The following is a 23830-nucleotide window of genomic DNA, read 5'->3' as shown; positions in this document are numbered from 1 at the left end:
TAAATTCCTATAGGGAACCTATTATGCGGCCCGATTTTGACTGGTCATATCTAAAAAAATAATTCGAATTTTTTAAAGCAAGAAAAAGCATCTTGAAGCATATAAACAACTCTATAAAATAAGATGAAGATAAGAAGAAAACATTGCTCACCCCCTCCCCTTATGGCCTTAATCTAAATTACCTAGAAAACAAACTTGAACTTCTTTTTTTAACAAGTCTACCTGTATACGCTTGCAAAGCTTATACACATTTCTAATTTTAAATGGTTTACAATAAACTTTTTATTTTATGAATATTTAATTAATATAGAAAAAATTTAGGTCAACCATAGATTAATATAAATGTTTAACAACTATGTTTGGTAGAAAACTAAGATAAATAGTTATAGTAGAAATACTGAAATTATTAAATACTAAAAATTAGTATTATTTAATGTTTAATTAAGTTATAGCAAATTTCTACTATTAAGAGCTTGTAAAATTATATTTTTTCAACAGTTTTTTTTATAGTTTACCAAATGGATAATATTTTCAAGTTATCACTTCTAATATTTGTTCTGATAATTTCGAAAACTGTTGTATGTGATACCCATGATAACAGTCCAACAAAGGAATTTGTACCTTCTCATGAATGGCAGAGAGTAAATGGAGGTACTTCATTTTTAAAAATATAATCTTTTAAAATAGTTATGGAATTCAATTAATAAATAAAAAAATATCTGTTTTGTAAGTACCTTCGAAGCATGTATTTTTTTATATTTAAATTTAATTTTGTGAAGTATATAATCACACTTTTATATGAACTTGTAATGTAATGAGTATTTAAAAAGTATGTAAAACGCCTAAATTAAATAATAATAAAGATTCATTTCTTTAAAAAGGTACATTGTTTAAATTATATTTTTATTTAGTATACATTATAAAATACTTAAAACACATTTTAAATATTTTTAAACTGAAAATTTTCATAAAAATGTCAATGTAAAATCTTTTTCTAATATTTTATTCTTTTTTGTTAATTTTTAATTACTTGTTAATAACTGAAATCACAGTATATCTTTTTATAACACTTAAACCTGTACTTTTCTATAATTTTCAAAATAATGTTTTTTTTTCTGAACTGATGTAATTTGTAAAGGGCAGTTAGTTGATTTTGATACAGTTTGAAATAAAAGAAATAAAAATAGTATTGTTCAAACAAAACTTTGTTCTCTTAAAACAGTGATGAAAATTTGAAATTACTTTCACTATTTAAGTTGTTTTACAACTTTATTTTCAGACGATGTACTCCCAAGTGGCCTCCATTACAAAGTGGACATGACAACGGGTGAAAAGTGGGCCAAGCTGCTGGATGATGAGGACAGCGGCAAGTCAAAAGCACTCGAGGTCCATGCCAGCTACAGCACCGACGATAAAAGCGATGAAGCTAAGACCACTGGTGCAAATGAAGGTGAAAAAACTGGAGTGAAAGTTACAGTGGCTGACTCTATTGATAAGTAAGTTTGGTAATTGATTTTTTAATTATAAGTTTCTTAACAATTGTACTTGGTTTTTGTTTAAGTATTAACAATTCTTGCTATTCATAGTTGTGTTGTTATATTGATTTTGCTCAGCTTTTAAAAGAATGAAGTCTTAGACAGTAAGAAATATTTTTAACTGTATCAAATTTCAAAATTGATCATCAAATACTTATGTAACAGTTAGGACCATAGAAGGTGTAAAACACTTTTTTACAAAAATTAACTTTAGCTTATATATGAAAGTTTTTAATACAAACTACTAGCCAGTTTTAATAAAATTCATAAATATCATTTAACTTATTAGATATTTTATTATTTGTAAAATATTTTCGATTCAAACGTAGTGACCGCAAACTTTTTGGGATCAATTTTCTTGGAAATTTGGAAAATAACTAAAAATATACCTACTCCTTCATTTTTCAAGCAATCTTCTTCAAATTTTCAGGAAATGTACCATGTATTCAAAGAAAAAAACCTTACTTATGAATTTTAATAACTAAAAAGAAAATTGACAAATATTATAAAAAAATTCTTTTTTTTTCAAAATAAAAATACTTTTACTTAAAATTTTAAAAGTTCATAATAACGTTTTTTGTTATTAAATAAAAATTAGGCTGTAAAAGTTTGAAGAAGATTGCTTGAAAAATGTAGGAGGAGATAAGATTTTAAATAAAATAGTCTTATTTTGCTGTTTTAGTTTTCCCTTTACATAGGGAACCTATTATGTGGCCTGACTTTGATTAGTTGTATCTTATAAAAAATTTAAATTTTTTAAAGTGATAAAAAGAATCTTGAAGCTTAGAAAAAACTTTATAAAGTAAGATCAACTTGTAAAAAACATGGCAACCCCCCTATTACCTTAAAAACAGTGCCAGAAAAAGTTTAACAGTTAGAAATATTACTCTAAAGAACTTAAAAAAAGTTTGTCCTTATCATAAAAATAGGTTAAATAGTTTATTTAACATAAGTAAGAATTTGTGTTAAGTTCTAACTACCAGTAATTTTAACTTAAAGAAAAGTTTAATAAATTAGGTTATGTTTAATGTTATTATGTTTCAGGAGTGCAATGGCTGTGTTAAACATGGCCAAAATGAAAGAACAGCTCAAAGTTCTCAACGATGTTGCTAGCTCTGAAAAGGTTAGTGTACAGTTTTAGAATCATTTTAGGAAATAGAAAAGTATATTTGGTATAAAGTACAGTGGGCTCAAAAGGGGGTCAAGCAGCGATTGACCAAAAACAATAACTTTGCTGAATAGAAAATCGAACTAGGTTTTAAACATAGTTAAATATAACTTAATTTTTTTGTTCCAAAGTTATTTTATGTTGTTTTCTGCTTTAAGTATTTCAGAATTTACATGAGTTTAAATCCAACAAGTTTTAGCTTCTTATAGTGTAAAAACTACTCGTAATTCTTCATATTTTTCATAAAGTTTTGCTTGCAGAAGTTACATAAAAATACTTTAAATATCTCTTTATAGAAAATTTAATCTATGTTATAAAATAAGATAATTTATTTAAAATCTAAAAGTTTTATAATAACTTTATGAATTCTAATAAAAACTTTTTAACTATTTTTTAAATTTTATTAAAATAAAAAAGCATTAAAATGGCTCTTTAAAAATTAAAAAAAAAAGTTATTATACCCGTTGATAGAAGTTTTTCTAATTTTCATATATATTCCTTGCCATGTCTACTAAAAGATTAAAACAAAATATGTCTGAGATGGAATGTTTGAAATCTAATCCTTTAAATACCCTAAATTGCCTTATCCATCATCAATAAATTTCTGTAAAGAAAAGCAGTTTTTTTTCTAGGAGAAATAGTATACTTTTCTTTTGAAAATATAGAGAATTTTTACTTTTTAATTTATACTAAACCAATGAACTATTAAAAAATATCTTTATAAAACATTAAAAGTGTTAGTAGCAGTTGCTGTAGGCCTTAGTTTTGATATTTTTAGGATTTTTCAAGTTATTTTAAAATAGAAAAAAATTTCTGTATTTTATCTGATGTAACTAATAATAAAGTTGAAGTAGGAAAGAACCAAACCTGTTTTTTTTAAAGAAGAAACCCAGCTCTAAACAAACAAAAAACTCTTTGTTTAACATTTTAGTCTCTAAAATAGTCAATGTCCGCTTGCCAGCGCACTGTGTATAATTTGTATATAATAATAACAAATGTGAAAAAAAAAGTTGAAATGTGTACAATAAATATCCTACAGTTCATTTTTATATCCAAACATATAGGAAATTGTATCAAGTATAAGACATACTAAAAACTTTACACTGTTTTTTATATACATGTGTATATACTTTTACTTTTAACATAATGTTATAACCTAAAATTTCAAAAAGCTTTCGTGACTAAATTTAAAAAAGAAGTTTCATCTATCAAAAAAGTTTTAATTTTTTAAACAATTGCTATAAAACATTAACAATAAGTTTAATAAACAGAAATATTAAGTTTATTGAATAATATTGTTTATTTGTTATTGGATCTTTTCATCATTGTTTTCACTTATAGTTTAGAGTAAAGTTTTACTGTTATAATTTTTATGAAATTTTCTAAAGCTGACAATTTTAGAGTCATGTTATTTTGATGATTTAAACTTTTGTAAACAATATATTTGCAATTAATATAAAATAAAAGTGGATGTATTATTCAATTTATAACTAATTTTTAACAGCGACTTTATACTTGAATCCTTCAAATTTTGAAACACTAATATTTTAGTAAAAAAGTATTTTATATCATTAACAAACTTTAAATTTTTTGAATGCAATTTTCAAATTGTTTATAAAAACAACTAAGTTGAAGTTGTTTTATTTTTGTATCATAAAATTAACATACATGTACAAGTAGTTATAACTGCTACATACTAGTGGCAAGGCGTGATGATGTCATAGCGTACATGGGTCATATAAACTTTTATAATTAGTTACCTTGTTATCTTGTTATTCTTGTTGTATCTTTTGCTTCAGTTTTTTTTATTTTAATAGTTATTGAACGTCGATACAAACCCAAACAAGTTCTTTTTGTTCAAAGGTTCAATGCCAAAACTGAAATAAGTTTGCTTTTATTCAAAACATTTTAAAGTTGCAAACAAACCACTCAGAGAGAATCCGACGTGAAGAAGAAGTTCCGCACCATAGAGGAAATCCGCGCGGAGCTGAAGGAGCTTGAAGTGGAGGAGAAGCCGGTGTACGACATCATGAAGGATCACTTCAATGTGGCAACCAACGCTGAGAAGGACGTAAAAACGAGGCTGGAAGCTCTTGAAAACCTGCAGGATTATTTGCACAAGGTGAAACTTTTTTTTAAAACTATTTTTACTTTTATATAAATTAGTTTATTTAAATGTACTTAATGAATTTAAATTAATTGATATTGTAAGCAATAAAATTGTTCGATAAATATAGTACATATTTAAAGTTGTTTTGTTGTATCTGCACAAGGTGAATTGATTACTGGAAATAAAAGAGTGTATATACTGAAAATTTAACTAAAGTTGTAATAAGAATTTTTTTAGGCTTACAAAGAATAGTTTATTTTTGATATAAGTTTAACATTTAATGTACAAAAAAATTTCCAGCATCATTACCAACGCATTAACATTTAAAACTCGTGTACCTATTACAAATATATTTTACTATTATAAAAATTTATACCTATTATTAGTATAAAAAGAGTTTTTTTGTTATAAAATCTTTGAATTAAGTTTTTAAAAACACCCCAAAAAAGTTTTGGTTTTAATTTATTTTTTAACCGTTTAGGGTTTACTATTTACACTTTATTTTTTGGAAACGGATCAAATTTGCACTAAGACACTTTTGCACGAAGGGTCACTTTTGCAGGAGGGGTCACTTTTGCACGAAGATTCATTTTTGCATAAGAATAAATACATATCATTAAAAGAAATAAGTTACCGACCGAGGGCTAAGGGTAACAATGGTAGTAAAAATAACTGTTAAAAAATAACTAATAAAAGTTATTATTATTAATAAAAGAAAAGAAATGAAAATTAATTAGTAAAACAAAAATGTTATTGACCGAGGGTAAGGGTTAGGGGTAACAGTGGTAGTAAAAATACAATAAATAAAAAACTTAAATCAATAAAAAATAAAAATGAAATAAAATAAAACCCGCGCAAAAGTGTCTTCATGAAAAAGTGTCCCTTTGTGCATATTTAACTCCTACCACTTAATTTACATTTCATACATAAGTAAAAAAAAAGTAAATAAAAATAAAAAAGCTCCACACATTTTTAAAATTTAAAAACGAAAACACCTTGTAAAAATTATTACCAAACACGCAGATCGACTTCGCAGTGGACTTTCTGAAGATGGACGGAGCTCGCAGAACAATGGAGATGTTCGCTGATGAGAGCAGTGAAATCAGGGCTCAAGCGGTTCACATCGCAGGCGTCATCATGCAGGGAAACAATCAAGTTAAAAAACAGGTTTGATTTTTATGATATACTTTCAAGTTTGTTAATTAATAATTGATATATTTTTTTTACGAAACTTCAAGTTCATTCACTGTTGAGACAATGAGTTTACGGTTCCATGAAATACCACAAACCTAGTTTGTAGTGAAAATTTATAGAAAAGTTGAAAAATAAGAATTTATGGCTTAAAATCTGAAGAATAGTTTTTATCATGTTTTTGAAAAAAAAAAATTATTAATAAAATAAAAATCCTTTCCGACATTTTTTTTTATACTTAAAGGAAAAGTTCTCGAAGACTTGTGGTATATATCTCTAATAACGTGGAGGAGATATATTTTTAGTGATATTTATTTTTTCGTTTATTTTCCTTCTCCAATGACAAATCTTTTGTACTCGACTTTAAAGGATTTACTCAAAATACAGTTTGAATATTAGAAATTTTAAAAAAGCAACTTATAACTTAGTTTAAACTCTACAAATTTTGATGACGTTGTAAAAAAGTGATTTAGCCTACCTATTTTTCTATTTTATGTAGCTTGTTAAAATTCATTTTAGTTTGAGTTGTTAATTATTGTAAGAAATATTTAGAATTTTGATATCTCATTAGAAAATTAAAATAAGATAAAGTGTAATGATTAGCATGTAGACTAATATGCATAAGTTATAGTTATAAGTAAAAATATTGGATCAAATAAAGAAAAAAAAACTTCAAGTGGTAGAATCAATTAGTAAATTATTAAGTATAAAAATTTATTCCCAAAGTTTAAAAGGTCAAAGTAATGATATTTTTTATTTAACATGAGAAATAACAATGAGAAATAACATGTGTTTAGTTTTATGCTTGTTTTATATTATAAGTTTTGCAAAAACAAATAAATATAAATGTTTATTGACTAAGAAATACAAAAGAAAATTTTAGTTATTTTTTAATTTGACAACATACAACCAAACCTACTTAAAACCCACAACAATAAAGTAAACTAGTGTTTTAACTTGTTATTTGTTATTAGCTGTGCATTTGCAAATAATACAATAAAAAAAAACTTAGGTAACACCTAAATATGTGCAAACAGATGATGGAACATGGAGTATTAGCAAAGCTGCTTGAAACGATCGACAAAAATCCGGGCGATGTCGCTGTTGAGAAGAAATGTTTATTTGCAATTTCCTGTTTAGTTCGTAATTATAAACCTGCTCAAAAGGAGTTGTTTGAACAAAACGGGTTCTCTTACTTGATGAAATTTGTACAAAATGTTTGTTATGAGATTTTTTACAAAACATGTTTTATAACTGTTAAAATATGCAATTTTTCATGCATTACCGATAAGTAAAGTTTTTATGAGTTTAAGAAAATTTTCACATTGATGATTCAAATTTTTTAATTTTTTTGTTTAATAGTTATTAAATATTTTGTGTTGGTGTTAGTAATAATAATTTTAATTTTCAGCAAGCGGACAGAAAACTTCTGATTAAATCTGTTCAACTAATTTCTGACCTCTACTATGAGATCTCACCTGTTGAAAATAAAAAGTTATTAGTTAATACTAAACCTATTGATACTTATAATAATTTTTACATTGGACTTCTACAGCACTAATTTAGCTAATGTATTTTTTGCATACTAAGTCAATTACTAAGCTTAAAGTAGGAGTTAACATTATGAAACAAATTCAAATAAATGAAATATAAAATTTAATTCAATGTTTTCAAAAACAAAAAATTCAACTATATCTGCAGTACGAACGTAACTGAAGTCTTGATGAAAAACAACGTTTGTGAAAAAATGACGCAAATACTATCTTCGCACCACTCTATTGACACAACCGTCGAAGTTGTCACATCGTTAGACAACTTGAGAGATCTCTGTGGAAATCAGTTGAATAAGGAGTCAGCACTGAAAACGTTTCATCAAATACTAGTTTGTTTGTTTTAGTTGGTAGTTGGAGCTTTGAAATTGACTGTGAAAATATAAAAAAGTTCACTGAGTTTTTTACTAAATATTTATATCAATGCTAATATATATGCACTAAAATTTTGTTTAATTTATTTTTAGAAGTTTACCTGTTATTTCTTGAAAAGATTTTCCAAATAATTAAAAATTTAGTAAATGAAAGCAAAATAAGACATAGTGATTTAGTTTTTGGAAAGGTTGAACAATAAGCATCAGTATGTTCTTGTTTGATCACTGCAAATTTAGTTTTTAATTTTAATAATTGCCCAACTTTTCAATCACATTATCACACTTTTTGACGCGTTTAATTAAAAAATAAAGTTTATATAAAGTAACTTTTTTCAAAGCATATTTTTTGAAATATTTTTACGCATAATTTTATAATTTATGTCTTGGTCTAGATTGGAAAATAAATTTTGGTCTTTCTTATATAAGTCATACTTTGGTTTCCTGTCAAACTTTGAAGTTTTATAAAACGAGTTTAAAATTTATTGAAGATAACTAGAATTTTATTTATTTATTATTATTTATAAAGCTAAATATTTCTCTATTCGGAATAGATTTAGTATAGAAGCATGGTTTAATATTTTACATAAAATATCACTTTTAATATTCTAAAAGTTAGTTCCTACTGACATAAAATTTTCAACTAATTCCTAAAGATATGTACTAAATTAAATGAAGTTAATATTTTTTTATAGTTATGATTATGTTACACTATGCTCATTATTAATTAGTTTAAAATCATTATGACTCTACATGAAACTTGTACTGCTCTCAAGCTATGAATTTTTTTTTTAAATGTATCAGGTAGCAACAACCAATTTTATAGTTTAAAACTGTTTAATTTATGTTTTCTTGATGCTTGACTTAGTTAATAATATAGAAACTAAATGAAGTATAATAAGGAACATTTTTTATAATAATGAGTTAAAAACTTAGATTTCCGCTAAATTATTTTTTTAACTTGATGTTTCAATAGTTTTTCAGTATTATTCACAAAAAAAGCTTAATGTTATATATATATATAATTTGGATAAACTTAAAATATTGGTAGCCTGAAACCAGCATTGTGATAACTACAATTGATAGTTTTGTAGAAATTCAAGAAAAACTAAGCATACCACATTAATTGTAACCATAATTAAAATTGTAATTATACACAACTTTCATGCTAAACTTTTTTTTTACAAAATGCTCCCTTTTAAACAGATAAAACAGTTGAGCGAGCAAAACCTCGTTGAACCGTCGGACGTCGGTAAATTGAAACTTTTGTTATCCGAACAAAAAGCGGATGCCAACGTGCTGATGAGAATAATCACGGATTTCGAAGTGAGAGACGAACTTGTGGAAAGACTGAAGAACATGCCTGTTTACGAGAAGGACGAACTGTGATGAATATTATAATATAATAAATTTGTATTGGTTATTCACGTGGAATTGTTAGGAAATTTGTGTTAACTTGTGGTTTTTAATAAAAGCTATTGCTGAAAATAGCATGTTTTGTTGGCATTACCTATAATTTGTTTTAAATAGTATTTAAACACCAGAAAAATAATAACTTATATTTTATATGAGGTTGCAAAAATAGTTGTTTAATTTTATTTGTTAATATCAACTTGTTAAGAGTAAAAATAATTGTAAATGTTAAAAAGTTGAAATAATACACAATAACCTTAAGTTTTATCAGTTTTTTAAGTAAAATTTAAAAGTCTTACTCGATTTATTATTTCTTTTTGCGTATACAATCCTTGAGAAATAAACAATATAATTTTAATCGGTTTACATTAGATGTTTTTATTTTGTTTTTAAGTGTTTTTATTTATCACTGTTGTTTATGTTTTAAAAGACATTTTATTTACACTAAGTTATTTTTTTAACAAAGCTTTCTTATCAATAAAAAAGAACCTATTTGTCACAATTTTTAGTATATCAGTCTATTAAAAAAGCAAATTGAATGTGTTACTAGGTAGAATATAAAATAATTATTTAAATAGGTAATACGAGAATTTGTACAGTTATATTTGATTCGCTATTTAATACAATTAATGTATAACTTGGCTAGTGTAATTTATTAATTATACATGTAGCTTTAAAAAAGTTTACAGTAATGGAAGTTTTTAAAATAAGTACATGTTCAATCTGAGTTTTACCTACATAGTTTTTTGCATCATTAAAAAAAAATACAATGTCAATCCATAGAAATTAAGAGTTGTTTTGTTTAAATGTATACATGCTTAAATGATTTAGTTACGGTTCTGATCTATTACCCTCAAGATCTACAATTTACAAAGTTTTTGTATTGCAATGAGTTGAAATTATAAAAACTACTTTTAAGTATAAATTATATTAAGTTTCGTAACATCATTATAAAAACAAATTTTACAGTAATCTTCCTTTATTCTACCAACATATGTTTCTGTGTGTCAACGAATCAACACACTTCAACTGGGTTCTGTAAAAAAATAATTACTGTAATGAGAGAATAGAAGCATAGAATAAAGTAGGTGTATATATGTTTTCATTAAAATAAGATATTTTCTACAGATAATAGTTATTATTAGGTGAAATACTTAATATTAAATCCGACTGTTATAAAACTATATGATATTTGTAATTATTAAGTCTACCTGTACCTGTAACATCATTATATTAAGTTATATGAAAAAAATCCGTAAAACAACATTATATAAGCTATAGATTTGTTTTGTAATAACAATTGTTTATATAAACTCATACTAAAATAGTATTTAAACAATAAAAAACGTTTTAGCTAACAAACAATTTTATACAAACAATCTATATGAACTTAAGTGTTTTTGGTTATAATCTCCTAAAAAAACTTTTCACCTACAGTACTTTAGCTCCATTAATACTTAAATTATTATTAAAAAAGTATAAATAGCATACTAAATCTTTTAAACGCTTTTTGTAAAGTAAAAAATTTAGAAATTGCATTAACGTGTAGTACTAGACCAGGGGTCGGCAGCCTTTTATAAGTCGTGAACAATTTTTTTGTGAATAAAATGCTCGCGGGCCGCACTATATAGATCTTCGCCGGTCGCAGTTTTTGTATAATAACTGCAATAATCACCACGATAAAATTATTTTAAACTGAAAAAAAAGGTTTAAAAATGCACTAGTAATGAGTTATAGCTTAAATAAGAGCCAAATTTTATGCTTTTACCTCAAAAACTTTTAGTTTTATCATACTCTAAAAAAGTATGATTTTAGCTGGAAAATGTCTCGCGGGTCACAGATTTTCTCTTTGAGGGCCGCAATTGGCCCGCGGGCCGCACTTTACCGACCCCTGTACTAGACTGTCGTTGTTGTGTAAGTGGAAAAAAATATTAAGCGTGCAGTAAAAATCATTTGTTAGTTGGATTTCTTATCAAACTAAATAAAACTAACAGAAACTGACGCAGACCGACGTAAAAGAATGACGCATGCGTGAGCAACAGTGAGTGGCTTTCGTTTGCTTGTTATTTATTTCTTATTAATATCAATTAAAATTTCGCTTTTAATGTTTTAAATTATTTACTTTTTCAACGAATTGTTTAAAGATAACACGAACCGTAAACGAAATCGTTTTATACACTTTATTTAAAAGCACTAGACATCACAGCATTATTGAAAATAGTCGAATGAAATACTTGTTATACTTTATTTTCTTCAAAATATTTTCACAAAACGAACTTTGTTTTAAGAAACAAACACAGTCTTATTTTAAGTATAAGGTTGGTTTTTAAGCATCCTTTATAACATACAACGTTAAATTTTACGTAGTCCCAGTACTATTAGATTTTATTGATAGATTTGCTCCTGTATTTTTTTTTATTTCATCTAATTTTGTCTCCTACAAGTTTTTCTTTAATATTGATAGCTTGCCTTTTTTAATTTTAAAAACACAGTTTATTTACTTTACAATGGATGGGTGATTGTTTTACTTGAGAGGAAATTTTTGCACCAAGCCACTTTTTCACGAGGACACTTTTGCCCAAGTGGAAATTTTTGCACGGTGAGACACTTCTGCACGGCATTTGTTTTGCGCAAGTATGCACTTAAAGAGATACGCACCCGCGTAAAGTACATCATGAAATTTTACTGTTTTTTTATTTCAAGACTTAGTACGTAAGGCGTAAATAACGCGGATGCGTACCTCTTCAAACGTTATAAGTTTTTTTTTTGTTTAGTGTAGATTATCTATAACATGGTTTCATTTAAACTTGTTTTTCCACAAGTTCAAGTCTATATACATTTTTTTTTTCAGATAAACTTTAATTCATATTTTTAATGAACTGTCTCAAAAATTACGTAGTTTTATAAGTGTTTTTGTTGAAAAAAAAGCATAAACTCTATAAAAATGTTATTAAAACAAATTTGAATAACTTGAATCGAGAAAAGTTTTTAAATCAAACGATTGTTTAAAAAATTACAAGTTTATTGCATACTTTAGTTCAAGTCGATTTCGAACAACAGTCCTTCTTCTTTTGTGAACTTTAAACTAACACAACTAAAACACGTTCGTGCAACTAAGTAAAAAAAAAAATGTATTATGACCTAGTAATTCAAAACTGCGTATAAAACCAAATTTTTAAAAGCTGCATGAAATCATAAAGTTATTGTTTCAATTATCAGTTTAGAACAGGGTTTCCCAAACTCATTTACTAAATCGCCCCCTTTTCAGTAACTTGAAAAAAAATCGCCCCCCACATATTTACAAAGTAGTTTTTCTTTTGAGTACAAACTTTTGAGCTAAAAAAAGTTGTGTTCGAAATGTAATTTAGTCTTGTACTTCTTATGCACGCACTTTTGTCTTCAAAGTAGTTTACAGGGCTTGAGAAAATAATTTACAGTTATTTTCTTAGAAGCCCAGTAAAGTGTATTAAAATACTTAATTATTAAAAAGCCTTGAGTAATCTGTAATCAATCCTGTTAAAATATGATCTGTTTTGCAACTATTGAAACTTTTAGGTCAGTGGTGGACAACTTTTGTAGTCAGCAATTCATATTTACTAAAAAATATTTTCTATTTTCAACTCGTTAGAAAATGTAATTGCGGGCTGCATGATTTAGAAAAATTACAAATAAGAAAGTTGAAAAACTCGAGCAAAATTGTAATAAAATGATTTAGTATTATTGTAATCTAGGAAATACATTTGTGAACTGAAAACGAAATGAAAGCGTATATCAAAATATTAAATATCAAAAAACTAAATTTTATTTATTTTGCACAATTAGTTTTCAATTTACTTAGCGGGTCGAAATTCGACTGGATCTGCGACTGGATCTGAGCCGTACGTTACCCACCTGAAATCTTAACTTAAACCTGACATTTTAATAATATTTCATATAACAAATTTCGGACATTTAGAAGTTATTACTAAGTAACTTATTTAAGCCGCACAAAATACTTAAATTACTTTATAAATAGGCTTTTTTTAAATATCTATACCAGAGATTAAAAAACTATAAAAGAATTAACAGTTTATTTTAAACTAAATGAAATAAATATTAAAACATTATTTCTGATCTAGTTAAAGGAAGTTTGACCGACTGGTTGATTATCTCACATGAAAAGTGGTTTCATCAACAGCTTCAGTTAATGTAGTAAATTTACTAATTTCAATGCTAAGATATATTGTAAGCAAGTTAGTTGTAAAGTTAAAAAAATAATTTTTAACTTTTTAAACTATTTGTTTCGTAGTAGAATACCATGAAATAGCATTTGACTTGGAATAATCTTTAGGGATCTGAACCTTAATTCTAGCAACTTTTTTTCTTTATTTAAATTCAAAAAAAAAAATCCAATGTTCTACAGTTAATTCTGTGAACAGAATTTAATCAACTAAAAAAAACTTTTAACTAGGTTTAAATTTTGTTTTGTAATTGAGCAGTCTTTTTGATGGCTTATTTAATTCAGTTTAAAAAGTTTTTTTTTCTAGCTATTAGCGTACAATAATTTAACAGAGGAAAATAGTGAAAAACTAAAAGCTAGTGTTTAAGTATTAAAATAAACTAAGTATATTCTAATTGCTAATATATATTGAATTAAGATAAAAAAAAAACAGTTGTATTAATAGTTTAAAACTCCTTATATTATAATAAACTTTTAAACAAAAATAAATCAAGTTAGAAAATAAAATTGTGTTTAAGAAACTTTTAAATGAAAAAGTAGAAGTCTTTTCAAATAGAAACCTCAAATTTATACTCTTTTAAAACTAGTGATGTACCGGACTCACAATTTCGGGTCCGGCCGGACCCGGATCCGGACTTATTTTTCAAATTAGAATCCGGCCAGAACCGGATCCGGACTTATTTTTCAAATTAGAATCCGGCCGGAACCGGACCCGGACTTTTTTTTTCAAATTAGAGTCCGGCCGGAACCGGATCCGGACATTTTTTTCAAATTAGAATCCGGCCGGATCCGGATATCAGACAAAAATGGCAATATCCGGCCGGACCCGGATAGTGAGTCCGGTACATCACTAGAATAAACTAGCCTAAGTCAGAATGAGGTTTTTAAAAACTGAAAAAAAAAGAACTTTAATCTAATAATAAGTAGAACAGCTAGCCACAAGGTTTACAAATTTAGGTGTTATTTACAATTGAAAATCTGAAATCAAGTTCTTGAACAAAATACACTAGAAAATTACAAAATATTGAAAACTGGATCATCTCGAACTCATTCAAAATCTAAAAAAAAACTAGCCTGAGTTTTTATAAAAAACTAAATTAGCCTGAGGCAGTCCAAGATTTTCTAAAATTCCCAAAAATTTTCAAACTAGTAGGGTTGCCACTGTTTAAGTCAATAAAACTAGCTAGTGTGAGTATAAACAAGCCTGAGTCAGAATGAGGTTTTTAAAAACTGAAAAAAATACTTTAATCTAATAATCAACAGAACAGCTAGCAAAGGTTGACAATTTGGTAGTAAAGTTGGCGACTGATTGTGGTACACTTAACTTATTAGTACTACTCATCATAATTAAATCCTACCTAATCTTAACTTATTTAATTAGTATCTAATAAATACTAAATTCTAACTGAGACTACTTTCTATAATCAGACACGACAGTTTTGAGTGATGAATCTTTTATATAAAACACAACAAGAAATACTAGCATATACTAAATTTTTAATTACTTTAGTAATACTTTAAAAACTTGAAGCTATTTAAATCTATATCAAAAGACTTAAAACAAAAAACTAAAAATTAAATAAAACTTTAAGTAAACAAGAAAATGTAATATTCTTAATAAACTAGTAGACTATAAACCTAGCTTAAATATTTAAACAATTAAACGCCTGTTGAAATATTCACTTTTAAAACAAAACACTACTTACAATAAGCATTCACAAAAACGTTCAAGATATTTTGTTGCTTCAAGCTACACACCAAACTAATTAACTGCTTACATATAAACTGCCTGTCATCTTCTAATGTTTTGTTGCATCAGTATTTAGTTTGAAACATGTCGTCATATGATTCTCATTGGCTCGTACATTCAACCGTATTAATTCTAAATATTCTCTGAGCTCAACTTTAAACAATACATAATGCAAGTACTCATTCCTAAAGTTTTCAATTTTACAACATATGTAAAGAGTTGCATTTCATGAAATGTTTATTTTATAGTTTAAATGTAAACAAATGTAAATAAGTCACGTGTAAAAAATGAGCCAATCACGGTAGGTGTTTAATTATAACTGACGAAAATGACTCTTATTAATTTCCACAGGGTTTGTTTTTGAAAAAATACTTTTCAGTATGCTCTTTTTTACTAACTAGATCCGGGTCCGGCCGGATCTCTGTTAGGATCCGGCCGGACCCGGATCCGGACTTTTTTTTTCAAATTAGAATCCGGCCGGAACCGGACCCGGACTTTTTTTTCAAATTAGAGTCCGGCCGGAACCGGATCCGGACATTTTTTTCAAATTAGAATCCGGCCGGATCCGGATATCAGACAAAATTGGCAATATCCGGCCGGACCCGGACCCGGATAGTGAGTCCGGTACATCACTATTTAAAACCAAAAAAATCTTATTAGAAATAAAAACTTTCATGGTTGTCAAAATATTACAATCAGATAATAGTTTTATAGTGATATAAGTTGTATACATATTAAACTAGTAATAACAAAAACCTGTCAAATAAAGGTCTTTCAAAAAAATAAATTAATCACTATGCTATAAAAACTTTTAGTGTAATGTAAAACAACGAATATCAACTACAAAATTAACCAGGTCAAAATAAAATTATTAAAATCTTTAAAACATAAACCATTTAATAAATATAGTAGACTTCCGCTTGAGTTCGCACTTTGAAAAAAATCAAAAAATGACAAATTTCAATATGTTATATGCAATGATGTTATGAATAAACACGAAATCCATTAAAACATAAAACAAACTTTCATAAAAAAAGATCTATATAAGCTATTAAATATTATATATATTTTGTTTTATTAATATTTAGTTAGTAATAGACTTTACTTTAGTTATATTTAATAAAATATAAATTTGCACTTTTTTTTGGGTAAGAACTCAAGAGGAAGTCTACCGTAAATAATATTTATTAGGCATTATGCAAACCTGTTGTAGAATTAATAGCTTAATAAAGTTGTTATTATAAAAAAACTACTTAAATACAATACAAACCAGGTGAAATAAGAAATACTTAAAAATATCAAATAAAATTAAAAAACTTTCATAGAATAATGTCTGCTACTGAAGTCTAATATAATGTGGAGGATGAGGAATATGACTGCTTGCAAGTTTTTCTAATCTGATTCTTAATTAGTAAAATAGAGCCTTAAGTCACCTCCTTTATAAATATCTAGATTAGACCTTTTGCTCAAGATGTTGATAACTGAACTGAAAGCTATAAACAACAATCTAAATTCCTCTAAAATGATTGGATACTTTTGCCTTAGTTTTTGTTGATTCCAAAAGCTTTCATATCGTTCTTTGAAAGAATTTACTTTAAGTTCAAGGTCAGTTTGTAAGTCTGAGAAGGTTTCCTGTAAGTCGTTTACTTCAAAAGTATTTGCCTCAAGGGATCCATACTTTTATCTATATGATAGCTTTTTTGTGTCAAATCTAAATTTTACTACTTAGTATGTTAAAATTGTTAAAAATTCCAGATTTTTTCTAGGTTTTTTTTTGCTTAAATTGTCAAATTCTAGGTTTTTCCAGGTTTCTAGGTAAATTGGCAACCCTGTATAGTTTTATTTCTTAGTCTAACTTAGTGACTTTTCAAAAAGCAACTGGAAATATCATGAGGTGATAGATAGTAATAAATAACATAGATTTTTACAAACCACTTATAACCCCAAGTAACATATATGTCAAGTTATAAAATAGTGAGAGGGATTCCAATCGTCTATGATATATGTAATTGTTAAATATGGAAATATATAAATGAAAATATAGTATTTACTTGAAAGTAGGAGTCATAAGCACTAGATTTTTTTTCTTTTTTTTTCATATATAAAATAAACTTTTTTGTTTAAGTTTTACCTCAGGGTCAAATAATAAATAGCAAGCTAAAAATAGTAAAATAGCATGCAAAAAAGTAAAAATCTTATGACAACCCAAAATTTTAAAATCGCCCCCTTTTCGCCCCCTTACTAGTTATCGCCCACCCTTTCGCCCCCTTACTAATTATCGCCCCCCAAAATACTAAAATCGCCCCCAGGGGGGCGATATCGCCCACTTTGGGAAACCCTGGTTTAGAAGTATAATGGCGAAAATAAGATAAAAATTACCTTTACTTAAAAACGTGTAAATTTAAATTTTAAATTTACTTAAAAAATTAAAAAAACACATTAGCTACAGATATGTATTAGGTCTTTTTTTATGAAACAATTGACGTTAAAGTAATTATAAACATAAAATTTATTTGATTTTAAGTAAAGATTTAACTTTTTAGGTACACAATTCTTCTAAGCAATCAATAAAGGTTAAAATCTATAAAAGATGATAAAATATATTCAGTTTTTTACTAAAGTTTCATTGATTTGTTATACTATGAACATGTTTTTGATAAAGTTTGAACTTATGTATTACAATAAAGTTACATATGTTGAAGTTACTGTAAGTTATTAAAAAACATAGTCTGAACATTAACTACAATTTCATTTACAAATTTTCAACGGATACAACTTTTAATAAAGATTCAAAAATAATCTTATAACTTACTTTATATTTCAAGTAATAGTGTTTATTACGGTTATTTATTGGACTGAATTTACAGAGAAAAAAAAATCATGAACTTGAAAATTATTTCTTTGATTAGAACATTTAGTACATTTAAAAGTTTAACATTTTGTTTTTACTAATTTTCTAATACTTCTATATGTTTAGTTTAAATATATTAGAAAAAAAGTTACTCTAATAATATAATGTTTTGAAACTTATATTAATCTAAAATTTACTTTACTTAAAATTGTAAAGAGTTACATATTAAGCAAATTTTGTTATTTAAAATCCAAGCTAGCAGTGCAAACTCAATACTTGCAAATTTAACCGACTGTGCGAACACAGTTGGCAGACTTCTGCATTTTGAAAAAATAACAACAAACAAAAAACTGCAAGCAACTTTCAAATCAGTTAAAGAATGATACCGAAATTTGTACTTTTCGGTTGCAAGATTGTTCTTGTAGTGTTTTGCTATAAACAAGTTAATTTCCACAAACTGAAAGTTTATAATAGTAGGATTATAGTATAGTTTTATATTTGTAGACTAAGTCAGTTACTGAAATTCAAAGACAGTTAAACTTAGATACTTCACAGTTACAAATCACGTAGTATAGTAATATTGCTTTTAATGTAAATAGAATAAAACTTTAAAATAATATTTATTTTTATGTCATTACTTATTTAGTAAAAAAAATGGAACAAAGTGTTTGACCCATTTGTATTGTCGGAATAGTTTATTTTGAAAATGGACAAAGAAACAACCGTCTTGTTAAAATGGAAAACGGGTTCGAATACTTAAGATCGGTATATCGCTAATTTTTACTACTAAGCCATATCAACATTATTTAAAGACAATTACTGCGTAAATTAAAGTGTAAACACTTTATTTTGCTTCTAATAACTAAATATGAAAATAAGTTTCAAACAAGTAACTTAATATATTTTGATTTAATTAAACTAGTTTAATAAGTTAAAATATTTTTTATAGGTTTTTAGTACTATCATAAAAACTATAAAACTTTTAAGTATGAGTTCATATTTGGTTACTATTAATCTAATTTTTGCGCATTTACATAAAATAATATCAAAGAAAGAGTTGTTTATTTTCTAACTTATTTATAAGTTTTTCATACAACAACTAAAAATGTTTTCAAAGTTTAACTTATTATAAGCTTTCCAACATAAACTGTATTAAACTTAGTTTTTTTAATTTATATAGGTATAACAAAGTTTTTTTAGTTTACTTTATATTATACACGAAGTATGCATTGTTTATTAAGCGACAAAAAAAAAGCGTGCAAAACATTTACTTCTAGGCCCTGGTGAACGAACATGCCTTTCAGTCATCGAGTTGTACACCACTTGGACACAGTTAATGTCATTTCCCAGGACTTAGATATAAATTTAATAATGCAAGTTAGTATTTAAACTACAATATTAAATAAAATAACACATAAAAAATTTTAACAAACAGTATAGATAATTTTTTTATGGTCTAACCTAAACTTTTATAATAAAGGTTTTCTATTTATTAGCATAAATAAAATACAGTAAAATTTTAACTACAGCATTCCGGTACGACATATGCTTGTTTTCCATAAAATAAATATATACTTATTCATTGCAGGTTTTTAGATGCGTTTTAACTTTATGCTTGTAATTAAGTTTTTGTAAGTAAAGTTAACTAAAGTTACTAATACTGTATATCAAAAAACTTAATAATATGTATCAGTGGCGTCGCGTGGTATTTTTTTTAGGTGGTGCAGAATTTAAAAATATATCAATTATTTTAATGAAAATATGTTTTTACTGTCAAGTTTAAAAACAACTGAACTTTTGCTACACCTGAAGATAAGCTTTGCTTTTAAGGGCATAGGGGGATGAAACAATTTGATCTTATTTTATGTAGTTTTTACTAAGCTACAAGATGCTTTTTACAGATTTTAAAAATTCAGTATAGGTTTTAAGATATAGCCGGTCAAAGGCAACAAAAGGTTCATAATGGGAGGCACAAACTAAAACAGTGTTTAAAAAAATGTTTTACCCCCCCCCCCCCCCTTTATGCCCTTAACATCTACTTTAGAATTATTTTACTGAAATTACTTTATACAGTTTTAATTTAACTACAAGTCATCTTTTATGAATATAAAAATTTTTAAGATTTTTGAGATATGGTAATTCACAGTCAGAGGTACAAATGAATCCTTATTTTTATAATATAAACTCAAACAACAAATAAATCAAATCACTAAAATCATATCTTTTTTTTATAAGTTGGCCTCAAAATCTTTAGATGTTTCTTTTATAAAACAAAAAAAAAATTGCTAAATTAGATATTTAAAACACCAAGAAAAAAAAAAAATATAACAAAAGTTTTTTTTTTGTATATATAAAAATATATATTGATACTTAAAAATTGAAAACTTCTCTTCAACAAAAGTATAAAATTTTATTAAAAGTAGGATGAAAAAGTTTAATTAAAAATTGTTTTAAAAATGATGGAGAATATAGGTTTTCAGTAAAATTGTATTTTTTGCTGTTTTGGTTTGCTCCTTGTATAATAAATCATTGTACTCTCTGGCTTTGACTGGTTGTAACTAAAAGTTTGATTGGAAATTTCAAGTTTATTAAAGAGTAACTATTAGCTTTCTGAAAAAGTTAAAATAAGAAAAACATGTAAAAAAGTGCCTATACACCCTCCCCCCTTACTCCTCACTAATTTGCACTTTTTTTTTTACAAACATTAACATTTTTATTAACTTTTTTTCTAATTTTAATGTTTTTTGTTAGAGGTTTAAAATTCAATAGTTTTTTAAGGGTATCTTTTCTTTATTTAATATTTATTTGTTTTTCATTTTGATGACAGTATTTTTCTCAGGAGCTCAACTTTTTAAAGTTTAGTTGTGAAGCTGTTGAACTTTTCAAGAATTTTAAAGATAATTTATAAATATGTAACCATTATAGAAGTAAAAGTTTGGTTAGTTAGTTTTCATGTGGCCATAGGGGTAAAACACTTATTTTTTAATTTTAAATAACCTTGTTATTTTCAGAGTAAAAATTAAAACTGCTTTAGTCAGCCTGAATATTTTTCTAATTTGGTCTGTTTTAATTTATCTTGGGTCATCTTGAGTTTTTAACATTTCTAAGTTATCCTGATTATGAGGCAAGGCAACCATGTTTCAACAATTTTATCTAAAATTTTTGCTTTGTTTATGAAAAAATTAAACCAAAAGTTATATAAAGTAGAGGTAGACTAAATTTTCCTAAAATGTTAAGCCACTATAAGTAATCAAAGTTTCTAAATTAAGGCTATTTACTTTATTTAAATATGTGATTGTTTCAATAATACTATTTTTTATTTAATATAAATCTAAAATATTTTTCTGTAAGAGTGAGCTAGAAGTTTATAATAAACTTCTTTATTCTTCTTTTCAGAACTTGAATTTTATTATATATTTTATTAACTTTATGATAACAATAATCAGTTATAGTTAAGTTTATGTATGCAGATTAAAATAAAAAATCAAATTTTTAAGACTTTGGTGATTTAGGGTTTTTATCTTTTTTTTTTTAAATATGCAATTTATGACAAATCTTTTAATAGAAGTGATCTGTTAAATTTCAAAAATCATGTGGGTACATAAACTGAAGTTTAATCCTTTGCAGTAGCTTGCTTAGTTTTTATTTTATGTTTACAATAGCTTGTAGATGATACTTAAGCAAGTCCTGTTTTAGGGAATTTTCAACTTAGCTTACTTACCGCAAGATATTGATTTTGCGGTAATTCTTGAAGAAATTTTGCTTTTTTGAGTTCATTTGCGGCAGTCAGCTAAGAGTTTGCGGCAGTGAAGTGGGCAAAATGGTCTTTTTCAAAATTGAAGTTTTAAAAGAGATTTCGTTCAAAAAAATAACGAAAACGTTATAGATACTTATTTTTTTTCTTAGAAAATTTCAAGGTGGTGCAGTTGCGGCAGTGCAACACCCCACGCGACGCCCCTGATATGTATATATAATTGAATAGCAAGGTAGTAAAATAGGGAAAATGTTTAAAACATATATTCAAAATTAACATCTTGTTATATAAAAAAAATGTTAGCGATCTAACAATAGATCTAAAAAACTATTAAGATATAAAACACTTTGCTTTTTTCTTATTTTTTTAAAGTTTTGCTCACACATGCTTTGAAACTTTTTAGATTGACTAAAATGGATTATTCAATTTCTATCCTCGTTACTACTTGATGCTATAATCATGTTGACAACAATTATCTTGTAACTAATTTTATTATCTGATATTGCTCAATTAGAAAAAAAACTATTTGTTTATCATAACAAATGTAAAGAAAACTACTCTAAGCTTAGTTTTTTACTGTTTTGTTGTTACCTTTTTTATTTTATTTTACTTTTATTAAGTTGTAAGGTTGAAAAATAATACAATACAGTTTTTTTTGTTTTAATTAAAAACACATTTTTTGCACTACAAGTATAAACTTTAACTTTTATAAATAGTACTTAATTTAGATAAATAAACTTAAAATTAGAATTTAAAACATACTTATGTTTATTTTGTCTAACCATTAAGCAACCCACATACAACATTAAACTTTTTTTATTGATTTAAATATAATGTAACATATGTCTATTAATAAAAGTTATTAGAAATTAAGTTTTAACTTTAACCCATGCACTAACAACGTAATACTTTTAAACACACTTTCTTACTAATTTTTTAAATACTGAATTTAAGAATATAAACAAAAAATACCACAAAAATGCAGGCATGGTTTATATACAATATAAAGAAAAATAACTATAAAGTACAACGATTTTATGCAAACTTGTCAAAATAAAACTTGATAAAAATTATTGAGAATAAGTATATTTTATTAAATCAATATGAAAACATGTTAACTTATTTTTTTGATTAAAACCAAAAATTTTCTAGACCAGACTGTTAAAAGCATGTGAGTTTTTTTGATTTGAGCAAGACATAGTTGGGTTCTTCTGTTTTATACACTGGTTATAAAAAATACCAGTTTTATATATTTGCATTAACATTCATTATACTTTATAACTTGAGCATTAATTGTTTATTTGTTCATCTTTCACAAAAAACAGCTTTTCTGTTTGTTTTTCAGGGTGACAATTTATATAGGGAAAATTTTTAAAAACATAAAACCTGGAATTTTAAGCAAAAACTATAAGTATCCCTAAATTTTGAACCATTTTTTAATTAAAAAAGTAAAATAAAGATTAGATAACAAATGACTTTTACAAACAATGTAAAAATTTAGATTTAAAATTATTACACCACCTACTTAAACTAGCCTTGCTGCAATTTTTAGTAATATTAAACTATTTAAATAGTTTTTCATTCTTACTTAAACTTACTACTAAAAAGGAATGGAAAACCATTTACTTTAGAAACCTGGAACAAAATTTTGAAAAACTAGTGGTAATACTGTTTTTTATTTACTTATGTATTTTTGATTGTTACTATATATGAAAAACGAGCATAAAGTTATTAATATAGTAATTTTTTAAAAAACATAAACTTTAATGTCAATTATTTTCCTTATCTTAATAGCTATCTAAATTTTTATTTTATTTTAGAGAACGCACCTTTGTCTTAAATTAAAAAAAAAATTGGTTTGGGGTTTGAATCATTTCATGGGGTCCCTCCAAAAATAAAAGTTTTATTTTTATTTTTT

At 25.9% G+C, this 23830-nt stretch overlaps 1 protein-coding gene across 1 annotated transcript; it reads left to right on the top strand.

Moving 5' to 3' along the window:
• Positions 1-503: 503 nt before the first annotated feature.
• On the top strand, positions 504-9654 carry LOC145845572 (nucleotide exchange factor SIL1-like). The gene is made up of 9 exons (XM_082952757.1): positions 504-651; positions 1280-1496; positions 2580-2658; positions 4637-4825; positions 5837-5980; positions 7042-7221; positions 7416-7498; positions 7706-7886; positions 9132-9654. The coding sequence occupies exons 1-9, from the start codon at positions 519-521 to the stop codon at positions 9312-9314; spliced, it is 1389 nt and encodes a 462-aa protein (XP_082808883.1). The 5' UTR covers positions 504-518; the 3' UTR covers positions 9315-9654.
• Positions 9655-23830: the final 14176 nt, after the last annotated feature.

The sequence above is a fragment of the Thalia democratica genome, chromosome 1 (assembly GCF_965202585.1).
Source record: "Thalia democratica chromosome 1, ktThaDemo2.hap1.1, whole genome shotgun sequence".
Taxonomy (NCBI): Eukaryota; Metazoa; Chordata; class Thaliacea; order Salpida; family Salpidae; genus Thalia; species Thalia democratica.
The sequence above is the reverse complement of the archived record's forward strand: the minus strand, read 5'-3'. Positions and strand labels throughout refer to the sequence as shown.

Coding starts and splice junctions, on each gene's coding strand:
- LOC145845572 (XM_082952757.1), top strand. CDS start 519: ATGGATAATATTTTCAAGTTATCACTTCTAATATTTGTTCTGATAATT. Junction 1,497..2,579: donor GTGGCTGACTCTATTGATAA/GTAAGTTTGGTA, acceptor ATTATGTTTCAG/GAGTGCAATGGCTGTGTTAA. Junction 7,222..7,415: donor TGATGAAATTTGTACAAAAT/GTTTGTTATGAG, acceptor TTTAATTTTCAG/CAAGCGGACAGAAAACTTCT.